This window comes from Theobroma umbraticum, unplaced genomic scaffold (genome assembly GCF_002168275.2).
Source record: "Theobroma umbraticum cultivar Fairchild unplaced genomic scaffold, ASM216827v3 scaffold_95.0, whole genome shotgun sequence".
Lineage (NCBI taxonomy): Eukaryota > Viridiplantae > Streptophyta > Magnoliopsida > Malvales > Malvaceae > Theobroma > Theobroma umbraticum.
Window position 1 is genome coordinate 11,425,604 of NW_018397257.1, and position 12,143 is coordinate 11,437,746.

At 34.3% G+C, this 12,143-nt stretch overlaps 1 protein-coding gene across 3 annotated transcripts; it reads right to left on the reverse strand.

Annotated features, from left to right (window-relative positions):
* Positions 1-96: 96 nt before the first annotated feature.
* Positions 97-8,973, reverse strand: LIG1 (DNA ligase 1). Of its 3 annotated transcripts, XR_016351007.1 has the most exons (19): positions 8,031-8,973; positions 7,820-7,936; positions 7,328-7,429; positions 7,134-7,250; positions 6,274-6,504; positions 6,086-6,180; positions 5,220-5,307; positions 4,372-4,503; positions 3,917-4,029; positions 3,672-3,773; positions 3,518-3,579; positions 3,288-3,359; positions 3,111-3,184; positions 2,952-3,008; positions 1,954-2,031; positions 1,664-1,741; positions 1,310-1,453; positions 640-775; positions 98-555 (listed from the first exon to the last, which is right to left on the reverse strand). XR_016351007.1 is itself a non-coding variant. In XM_021423090.2 (17 exons), exons 1-17 carry the CDS (start codon positions 8,844-8,846, stop codon positions 1,385-1,387), a joined length of 2,403 nt encoding a protein of 800 aa, XP_021278765.1. In that variant the 5' UTR covers positions 8,847-8,973; the 3' UTR covers positions 1,059-1,384. The 3 variants fall into 3 exon arrangements, 1 of the variants encoding a protein (XP_021278765.1); XR_016351006.1 differs by having other exon boundaries at positions 97-775; XM_021423090.2 differs by lacking the exons at positions 98-555; positions 640-775 and having other exon boundaries at positions 1,059-1,453.
* Positions 8,974-12,143: the final 3,170 nt, after the last annotated feature.

A 12,143-nucleotide genomic window follows, 5' to 3' on the forward strand; every position in this document is an offset into this window, starting at 1 on the left:
ATAGTTTTCGAGCATCACCCAATGTTGCTGTCTATCTGGGAAACAATTTCCATTTGCTAATATTTCTGAAACAAGTTAGATTCAAACAAACTTCGCTCCGTTTGCTTCTTGCATATTTTGTCAATGTAAAAGCACAAATGGAAAGAAGAGCTATTACAAAGTCAAGTTCACATTGTCGTAATTGCTGCTTGTGCCACCGGCTGGCTTCTGGTGTATCTTAAGAAACAGATACAGAATTAAGGGAAAAAATCTACATTAACCCAGCAAGTTTTTGGAAGCAGACTTGCCCTTTCTTTTAGCTGTTACGTCATTGACAAGGCCAAAACCAAGGGTCAAGCCCACCACGCAAGCACAGGGATCGAGACAATGACATAATTTCGTTTTTCCTGGATAGAACCAAACTATGAACGTATAAACATGGTTAGAAGATTGAGGACTAACATTGTTTCCAGGCTCAGACAGGATGTCAAACGCGCTAGGAAACTGGAAATCCCCTGGTAGTCAAGCAAGCAAAGCAAGGGGGGAGCAGCAGCCATGATCTTTTCCAGGCAATTTCTAATAGAAAGGAAGAATTGCAGCAGCCAAGTGCAATTTGTGTGAGACTTTGGTTGAAATGTTAGGCAGCAAATGGGAAAATACCTATATATTCCAGAGAATTGTCCAGTCCACACGGCAGTGCCATAGAAATGAACATGCTAGCATGCTATACTTGACTGAAGACTCGTTCCTACTATGAAACAGATGCCTCCGCCGCTAGGTCCTCCGCTTATAGAGGCTATAAAGATTATCACAGCTCAGAAATAAGAAGAAAAAGAACAAATTTTAGTTCTACAACTTCTGAACTCTGTTAGTTTTGGGTCAAGAGAGGTTTCTAGAGACTGTTGATTCCCACTGAAAAGGGCAATTATACCAGGCCATACCCATGGAAAGCCAGGCTTAATACAGGGCAGGCATGGTCTACCTCTGAAGAATTAGTGGTTCCTTGCTAAACATTTTCCCCTTAAGAATAATATATCTAATACAATGAACATGATAAAACACAACTTCAAAAACAACACTAATCAACAATCACAAAAGCATTCCATGATTTTCAAAAATATAGGCGGCAATTTGCATGACAGATTTGAAAGGTTTTTTCTTAAGGAAAACTGATAAACAAATTAGCCCATCTAGCAATGGGAAGCTTCCTTGATTGCAAGCGAGAAAAAGAATGTTAGTATTTACATTGCAAAGTTTAGAAATTGAAGATCCCTTTCACATTTGAAATTAATGATAACCGTAACTTCCAGCCTTGTGTGAATAAACTTACCTAGGGAGGAAAAACATTCAGACTGTAACATCCGAGAGGCATAGAACTTCACAAGGAGAAACATATCAGAAATCCTCAATCATCATCACCGTCATCTTCATTGTTAGCTTGATTGTGTTTTTGAGCATTGTACATCTCAGCAACCTGCAAATATTCAAGAACAGCAATTATGCAAAAAGGAAATAACTCAAATAAGTGAGGCTTTTATATATATACATAATTACTTCTCATATCACATGAATAATTTGTTTCTATTCATTTTTCCAGTATGCAGCAGATCATGGAAGAGCTCTATAGAGCAATTTGTGCATAAATCACGAGAAAATATTATCAGACAGCTTATTTGTTCTTCACCTGCTCAGATGATGAAGCTTGCTCTGGAGCCTTATCTTCTCGAACACGAACTAAACGAGGAAATCGGAGAGATATGCCCTTTTACCAAGAAGAACAAGGAATAAGAGTTCATTTTCTACGCACTGAGATTAGCTTTGAGAAAAACAACAGTTGCAGGATCCCCACTAATAAGTCACCCTCAGAAATGGTCACACAATACATTCATGGAATAAAAGAAAATAGGAAATGATAGAAAAGAAAAAAACGGAGAAATAAAACTGTAAGGCTCAACATGTGAAATTTTGTCCCACCTTATCAGGATCCACAATCCCAATTGCTGCACGATGAACAGGGCTAATGGTCAAGTCTGCAGCTTTTACCTCCCAAACCTCCAAGAAATTAAACAAAAACAACTTGAACAAATGTCTGAAAACATGACTAGCAATAGCAGAAATTGTACCTAATCAGTATTTAATGAATGCAAAGGGATACGAGCAAACAAGGACATTATAACAATAGCTATAGGAACCTAGAACTGAGATTTCAATTCTTAATTTATTTAGGATTCAACAAATGGCTTCCAATTCTTGTAAGATGCACAATAATTAACTACATTAAGTCCACAGTAACCATTTAAATCCTTGTATGGTACATATAATCAGTAACATAGATTTCAACAAATGGAAGCAAGTAGACAGAATGAGAAGAGCATTTATAACAGTTGCTGCAAACTCAGTTAATAATTACTTCGAATGACAAGAAGAAATAGACAGCAGACACAGGCATATATGGTGAATGGAGAACATGGAGTAAAAAATGTGACAAAATATAACACAAGCATGCATCATACAAAAGAATGCTGAAAAAGGAGAAAATTTACCAATCCCATCGAGAGGCTTCAAATACAAATGGGAGGCAAAATGATACAGAAACTAATATTAGTTCAGACCATGATCTTAGCAAGTTGAGTGCCCCAGTCAAGAGAACTGAAAATTCATTGTCACTGTTTGTATCACAGGACCTATAAACGAATAGTTTGCCCCATCAAATTGCAGGGTTGGGGCCCACACTTCCCACCCCACCCTATTATGGAAAACTCGAATACCCTTCTAACTAAGAGCTGTGGCAAGCTCACAACTAAACCATTCCTTACCTGATTATATGTACCATACAAGGATACTCCTTCCAGTAAGTACATTTGTCCACTTCAAAAACATAGACATTATAGTACCTGCAACTAACAAATTCACACACACACACACACACACACACAAAGATACTTTTATGAAAGAAGTGGGGCCAATTTTACCTCAGTAGCCTCGAACCATACATCTGGTTTCATCATCTCTCCATAACGATAGTATGACTGTAATCAACAAGAACATTAAAATTTGGATGTTAATCATAAATAAACCTATTTGCTCACAATTTCCCTTCTTCCAACAGAAAATGATATCAAGAGACAAACCTTTGGTTCAGGAATCACTTTAGAGCGGAGACTAGCAGAACGTTCTTCAAGCTCTGATTCAGTAAATCCCGTACCTATTGAACGTAAAAGAGAGAAAGAAAAGAGAGGGGGGCTCAGGGGACAGTCAGCTGGAAAGACAAGCAATGTGTAGAACAGTAGCCATTTAATTTCACTCACCTATTTTACAGATACTCTGGAATTCTTCATTCCTGTCATCATAACATGCCAAGAGAAATGCACCATAGAAGCCTAAGAACAAACATTATTGCGGCATCAGCACAAATCAGACATCAATTAAGGACAGAATCGCCTAAGCACTAAGTTGAGAACTGAAACCATCAACAGAGATTAAACTCTACATGAGCTCTCATCATCTGATAGGTTAAATTAACTGAAACAGTTCTTACCAGTCCGTTTCCCACGGCCATGGAAAGCAGCAATAGGTACTAGATCTATTGTGTCTCCAATACTGTATGGAACAATAAAATAAAAAGTTAAAAATGACCAATATAGCACCTGATCATAATTTGCACAGAGAAGTAAATATTTCATACAAATTACCTTTCCATGTAGTCTTTCTTCAATTTTAGCCAGTTGAGTGACCGCTTTGATGGCTCATAGGTAGCATCTCTATCCAATGTTTTGATAATTAAGCCCTCACAACTGCAAAGAAAGACTAATTTGCATCATCAAAATACAAAGTACTTTGAGCAAAAAATAAAATTATTTCGCTTATTTTGTTTACACTACTCTTTCAGCTCACGCTAGTTGCCCGCTAAAAGTTGTCGGAAGAATTAAACAAATACCCCGAAGAAACAGCAGAATTAAGGAATGCTTGTATTTCCTCAAGTTCATTTGATGTTAAGGCTGTTGCAAACTGATAAAACCCAGCCTCTTCTTCAAATGAGTCATAAAGCCTCTGCAAAGAGCAAATGTAACAAGTCCCCAGTGAACTAAATTAGGCATAGCACATGCAGTGAACAAGATAAACAGTTACTCAACACAAACAACATCCCAAATCAATTACTTAACCATGCAAGCCAATAGTATCTCCTTATAATCAACATAACATAAAATCTTCACAGTGGATTTTTATTGATACCAACACTAGTGACATTTTGCATTTTGAGATATAAAAAATTATATAAGCTGCATATCGAAGATATACAATGTAAGTACACAATCACTTAATAACTCATGACAAAAATAAATTCTATTATCAAAAAGTCCAGAACCATTCGTGTCACAGTAAAAGGCATACCTCTTTACGAACTTTCAGTTGTTCCTGAAGAAGTGGTTGCCCATTAAGATACAAGATGTCAAAAGCAAATATGCACACATCAACTTTGATGTCACTCACTACCACATTTTTGCGAGCTCTTGTACTAAGGATCTGTATAAAACAACTCAATGAACATGCTGCAACAATATCAAATTAAGAAAACACAGAATCAAACTATTTGGGTACACATCCTCCTTAACATCCAAAAAAGGAATCTGTCAATGATTAACCATGACAAAGTATGGCCATTTTACAATACAAAACAAATAAAACATTCCCAGAAGTTTAATATTATTGAGAAGGAATCCAAAATTTTAGATAGTAACTGAGATTGAAGAAAATTTAAAATATTAATCAGATCTTTACTTTCTAAACTAAAGACTAGCTAGAATTCAGTAAATAAATAAGGTAGCTGGATGAAAAACTTGCCAATTCCGACACCTCATGAGTTCTCAAAATTTAATTCCTCATGTGTTACACTTTATGTAGTTAACCATACAGAATAATCCAAGGTTGTACTGGCAAGCCTTACTGCATGTGTTGCACTGTCTTACTGCATGCAAGGCTTGCTTGGAAGTAGTATTGATATATTATTCTCCCATTTGTAATCTCCATGTTTCTCATATAACTTCCTTTTTACTTTGTGCAAATTTAATGCAACAAATGTTTTCCTCTTTGTTTATACAAGATATGTGTTGATTGTCAAAGGATAAGCCAACTAATACCTAAAGAATGGCATTTCCAGAGACAAACAAATTTCTACACAAAATAGAACCTAGCATTGCACTCATAAATTTTAAAGCGTAACATGATTTGCAACAAATTACCTGAAAGGGTAAAATTTTCTTTTGAACCCGATCATAAGCAACAAGTTCACAATCCAAAACAAATGATTTTACAGAGGACTTCTTGAATCTACACAAGAAAGTAAATTTTATCAATAACTAAACCAGCATATGCAGAAGCGATAGTAACCTATGTTTTAAACATAATGGCTGCCTTTCAAATATAAAAACATAATGGCTGAACCTCTGAAAAGGGTTTAAAAGAGTTTTTAGCAAGCAACAAGCTTCCACAAGAGAGACTTTAAGGGATTATAAACGTATAGCAAAGCATGCCTACAATCTCGGCATCTCTATCATCCAACTCCTTAAAGGAACACTGTAGCATGCAATGCCAATATCTAATTTTTCATATATAACTCAAACCAACTCAAGGATTCAGTGAGGTGTTCTCCAGATAATTCTATCAAGCCATTATTTTTACAAAGATCAGGAACAAGACTTAGATTAGTAGACAACAATGAAAGCAAAGTGGGAACCACTGAAAGCTAATATGTAAATGTTGGAACACTGTCTAACACGACCTTAACAACAACAGAGGAAATAAATGTCTATGACTATGACTATTACTGCAACTTCGGATGCCAACATGTTTGAACAGTCATGCCATGATATAAGATGAAGAAACTTAAATAGTGAGCACTAAAATATCATGCGGTAATATCTACATCTCAGATAACTATAAATTTATTTGACATGCATTGTAAGAAAAATCTCTGAAGAGAAGTTATTGACCAGTATACATTCTACGGATGGGGGGAACAAAGAAACCTTTATTCAACATGCAAACACATACACAAAATATATAAAGCATATCAACACGACAAGTCACCATAATAAAAAAAGTCCACCTAGAAATGGCAGCTACAACGTCTGGGAACTTTCCAGTGTTCCGCTCAGCATTTCGACTGTATATCTCAACTGAACCATTCTCCATATAATGTATCTACAAAAAGCAGGTTGATTTTTTTAGTTGTCACATAGTATTGGTACTAACAGAAACAAAAGAAACCTGTAGCAGCACACTGAATTCTATTACCTGTGCACGTTCTCCATCATATTTATATTCACATAAAAAGTCAATATCCTGGAATTTATTTACAATTTCTGCAACCCCTTTGGTTGGTTTTGCTAGCATAGGTCCAACAGGGACACCCAGTGTAAAGCTACAAGTCTTTGAAAGATTCCATATACCACCAGTCAGAAGAGCAGGTACTACTTTATCATAGACTGGAAGGATAGAAAAAACTTGTTTTACAATCTTAGCAGCCTGCATAAGAGAAATCAAAGACCAATACAAGTACATCAGTTAAAGATCAACATGGAAGAGCAAGAGGTGATTCCTCAACACACAGCCATACAAGAAATAAGCTACCAAGCAGCAAGTTAAAGGTAAAAGGTACCACTCCTGAATAATGAAAACCAAATTTTCATTGTTGACAAAATATCAACTATTTACAGGCCTCAATAGATGTTGACCTCTTTCACCAGCCAATTTACCTTGCCCTTCACCGTGATCGGTCTACAAAGGCCTTAATCAGATGTCATTTCTAGATCCAGCAAGCCTCAAAAAACAAACAAACAAACAGCCCACCTCCCAAAAACATTGATGAAATATCAGAGCATTGCAAGCCGGTCTGTTCTAGGTACCAGAAAAGGTTCCCCTCATCTCTAGAATGATGACATGTCATTCCAGCCAAACATGTCTAAGGCACATGCTTTAAACTAAAATGTACTTCTCATGCATAAACTACAAACTGCACTAGTGTGTTGAGCTCATAGACTGCACTGATTATTCAGGAAAAAATACCAATATTGAATGCACCCTCTCTTCCCTCAGTTTTTTTTCAAAGTTATGGTAGGATGGCAGTCTTTTTTACACCTATAAAATTTACTCACCTCTTCTAAAGGAGACTGAACGTTAGGAGGTGGTTTAGAATGTTGTTCATTATATACAGCAGCTTGTCCCAATGCAGCTAATAGAGTCTGCTCCGAAAATCCAATCCGCAACTTTGTCTGCAAGATGAAACCAAGAAGCCTTACAATAACGGAACGAATATAAACGAGTACCAAATTGATGTCCTAGTTACAACCTGAAGTAGACGAATCAAATATTGAGGTTCACAGTCAGTTGCAGCAACAAGAAGTGCCTTGATACGATTCTTTTTCTTCTCCTGACTATCCTTTCCAGATTCCTATAAAAGTTGAACAAAAAAAAGGGGCAAATTAACAACATTAAGCATATAGCATTCACCAAAAAATACCTTATAACTAAGGCATTCTCTTCCCACCTATTTGGCCAGACTGCATAGCACAATGACCAAGAATAATAAATGCAAAACAATAGTAATATTGGGAATAGTTTCCCTTACTTATCCATGTACTGTATATACCAGGTGGAAACCTATGTCAGCACAAACAGGGTAAAGATGACCTCACTTATGTCAAAATGAATCCACATTCAATGAAGATGGGCACATGCAGCATTCATCAATTGCGAAGCAACTAAATAGCAATTTCAATCATGGAAGTGAAGATCAAATTAAGACATCATGCATTTCAATCTGTGAAAGAAGATGGTAAACCTTAGCAATTAGATGAAAGGTGTCAAACACTTTGACAACAGTTAATGGATCAGGCTTGCGCATCATCGATTGAGATGAACGGCTAGCTTGTGCAACAAGACCCAAGTCTCCCTTATCCTGTCAAAATGTAAATGAATGAAGTTATATGCCAAAAATTATTTGTTAAGAAGTTTTAGTCAAGCCCAAAATTAAACAGAAACATAAATTATACCTTGTACTGACTCTTAACCTGTGATTCAGTCCTCCCACAGGCCTCCGCGAGGGCCTTGATAATCGAGGCATCCCCAATTCCCAGCTCTAATCCCTCATGCGCCGGAGCAACCTTATTTGCTGCCAAGTAGACCGCCGCCACCAAATCATCCGGTGTCGTATCAATAACAGTCCTCAACATATTACAAACAATATCCGTTATCACAATCCGACCCGTCTCGTTGGATATCAAATCAAACGCCAAAGAAAGAAACAAAAACGGCACCCTCTCTCCTTTCTCCCAACACGCCACCATTTTCGGGTCAAAATCCGCCGGCTTCTTCTTCAGTGACCCAATTTTCCCCTTCAATTCCGCATTTCTCTCCGACACACTCACCACCTTCATTTTCTTCGAATCAGTAGGTTTCTGCGTCTCATCTACATTGGGTTTTGGGGAATCATCAATGGGCTTGTCAATTCCATTAATATCGCTTTCTTGGTCGGGCTTGACCTCCGTGGAATCCTGGGCTTTGGTTGGTTTAGGGTTTTGGGTCTTCGATGGCGATGAATCGAGGGATTTGCGTTTCTTGGTGGGTGAAGAAGAGGAACTGTTTTTCTTCGCCGCCAAACGGCGAGCGTTGGACATGAGAGCATCGAAGGCGGAGGGACGCGAAGACATGTTTGAGTAAGGGTCTAAAGAGGAAAGAGAGAGGGGTTGAGGGCAAAAGAAAGAGGGTTTAGAGGGCAGGAAATGGGAGGAAGATGGAGGAAAGAGAAGGTTGAGACGTCGAGAAAGACAAGTATGGCGAAGCAGAAGGCATGGACGAAACGTCAGCATTCAAATAAGACTTACCAAAAACAAAAAAAAAGCATCAGCGACCAAGAACGAGCGTCGCGAAAGATTGAAAGATACCAGTACAGAAATGGCGGGAACTGGAGTGAGCTTTTGTCGGAAACCCCCGCCCCTTGTTTCTCTTTTCATTTTCCTAATCAGCGACGATGGGCTCAGGCCCATGTCCATAAGCCAGCCCGCATACAAACACTTCAGCGTCGCTTATTATTATTATTATTATTATTATTATTATTATTATTACTATTGTTATTATTATTATATAAAGTCCAAATGTATTATTTATTTACTTAATCATTTTTTTAACAGTTCAATTTAACAATTTTAATCTCTTTATCTCAATTTTAGTAAATTTAATTCATACATTTCTATTAAAAGTGAACTTAAAAATAATTTATAATGGTGTCACAATTTTATCTTTAATTTTGACGATGTTACAGTTTAGTAGTGTCTTGATATTTTGAGGCAAATTAAGTTTTTGATCATACGTATTAGTCTAAAATTATTATATTTTATCAATTTATTAATATTTTAAAAACTTAAAGAAAAATAATTTAGATGCTTTGCAATTTAATTTTAAAAAAAATTCCATTCATATAGTTGAAAATTTTGAACTAGATATTTGTCACTATCTTAATAGCAATGTGAGCGTGCATTGTATGTGCAAGTGGAATACGGCTATTTATGAACCTTACCAGAGAGATGCCAATGTCTTAAATGGAAGAGATAAAGATCAAATAACAACTAAACCGAACGTGGCAAAGACATGTGACTATTGATTTTTGGTATTTAAAATTTATATTTGAGTCAAATTATAATTCAAAAATGATCTCTATTCCTAATGAAATAATTGATCGAGTCAATCAAGATAAATCAATTTCGATTACTTATTATTTTTTAGTATAATTCATTTTATTTTAATAAATTTTTATAAAATTTCAATTAATTTTAATTTTTTAAAAATGAAACCAACCAAACCTATTAGAGGTGTCATGGATTCTACATTAGAGGTTGGTATTGATTATATAAACATCTATTTTCTTCCACCTAACATACATATTTTTTAAATTGAAAAATGTGAATTATTGACAAATAGTGTCAAAACAAATTCAAATTTTTATTGACGTGAGATCCATGAACGATATAAAATTCGAGATAAACTTTGACTAATGCAATGGTCTCTCTCTTTTACGAATAAAAAATTTTAAGAACCAATACGATAAAAACGTTGCACAATTAAATAACATGAGCTAGAAACAAAACTCATCACATTCTTAACAAATTGATTTGCTGGATATTCTACCTTACCGGAAATGGTCATAGAAATAAATTGCTTAGTTAATGATCATAACAAAGCAATAATAAATTCTTCAAATTTCTAAATTAAGAAACTAAGAAAAAGTAAAAAACCAAGTTGATTTTTTAAATGCTTGTAATCAGCAAAAACCTCTTGTCCGTTTTGTTATGTACCACCAAATTACATGTGCTTTGGTATGGTTATAAAAAGAATATGGTAGCATATGTTTTTCGCCTTACACGAGTATAAATTTAAAACTTATTTTAATAAATTTTGTTCATTTTTCATATTAAAAAAACATATTAATGTTCATATTATAAAAAAACAAATCAAATCTTAATATAAAATACATCAAATTCAAAATATTTAACTTTATATCTATAAATATCAAAGAAAATTTTTTAAAAATAGATTAAATGAATAGTATTTACACAAGTTGCGGAACAAGAAATAATCATTTCGCAATCGAATTTTTATATTAAATTAAAACCCAAGATGAGGGAATTAAATTTCTCAAATCCTTAATTGAATTTTGGATTACTTTTTGAGTCTTTAAATATTTTTTTAATTGAAGATAATTTTATATAAAAATTTAAAATTCAAACCATGGTATGACATATGTACCCTGTCTAGGAAGGAACTGTAAATGTCACGTCGTGGTCTCGTGCATTTAAGCCTCCCAAGTGGCCAACCTGCTCGTCCTCGCGCCCTAACACTACCATAATCATAAAGGGAAACAAATTACTCCAAAGAGAAAATTCAAGGTTTAATGAATGAACCTGTTGATGGGATCAGTGTGAGCCTCCAGACATGAATGATTCGTTCTATGCCGTGCCCACAAAAAGAATTCATGATTCTAAATGATTGCTCCAATAATAATTACTTCTAGTAGTACATGAAATTACCATCATTTCATATTTCACACTAGTGGATGTAATAATAATGCTTAGCATAGTACTTAATTTATTTTGATCATAATTTGCCTATCATTTTTTTAGGGGTTAAGGTATTTCAAATGGATTCGAAATCATTTTATTCAAATCAAATTTACCTTTTTTTAATATTTTAAAGATTAATGTAAAACGAATTTAGTATTTGATTTTGGGCTTTCTATGAAGAAATTTTCATAAAAACGAGAAGTGATCACATTTTAAATAATGTAAAAATCTTAATCTAATAATGGACAGAAAGTGAATTTATTTTTTGTATTGCTTTGACTAATTATGGTTTGAATGTTAATGAAAAATCTCGATTGAACTTCTTTTATCAAATAATCGAGTAACTTAAATTACTATCATAAGTGTTATCCCACGAGTCAGATAGAAAAAAAAATAAAAATTATATAATTTAAATTTTACTTTATAAATAAAATTCTTTAATTTGAATAAAATTTTTTGTTTTTATTATGTTGAAAAGATTAACCACCAGTAATTTCCACTATTACTACATTAAAAATAAAAAGTCTAAAGCTAAAAAATCAGACATGTCATTTCATCGCTTGGGTGTGTTGGGATTCCCACTCTTTTTTCCCCTATTTAGCAAATTTGATTTGATTGAAGGACTGTAAAGTCATCATGATTCATTTCAAAGTCAATAAAGTTAAAAAATGGGTGTTTTATTGACGTGTATTCTTCTAAACCAACGTGTTTAATTGACCTAAACGTGATTAAATCACCAATCTTGCGTCTAATCTCATCTTTCTTCCATCACAGTTGAATTCGAACAACGAAAAGTAATAAAAAGAAAAAGAAATATAATTTTTGTTCATTTTTTGGTCCATCTTTTCTGTTTTAAAATGTCTTAAAACGAATTATTTTAAAAATATATATTTTTTATTTTTTTAAATATTAGAAACTTATTGTTCATATTAAAAAGTATTAAACGTTTATATTATGAAAAATCTTAAAGTTTAATATAAAAATATATTGAAATTAGAATTGTTATCTTATTTTTCATAAAATATAAAAAAGAATGAAGCAAGTAAAATA

Bases quoted from the DNA above. Each gene is read 5' to 3' on its own strand.
- LIG1 (XM_021423090.2), bottom strand. From the start codon at position 8,846: ATGCTGACGTTTCGTCCATGCCTTCTGCTTCGCCATACTTGTCTTTCT. The intron at 6,181-6,273 runs GTAATAGAATTC...TGCTTTTTGTAG, and splicing joins ATGATGGAGAACGTGCACAG to ATACATTATATGGAGAATGG. The intron at 4,504-5,219 runs GTAATTTGTTGC...TGTTTTATACAG, and splicing joins AGAAAATTTTACCCTTTCAG to ATCCTTAGTACAAGAGCTCG.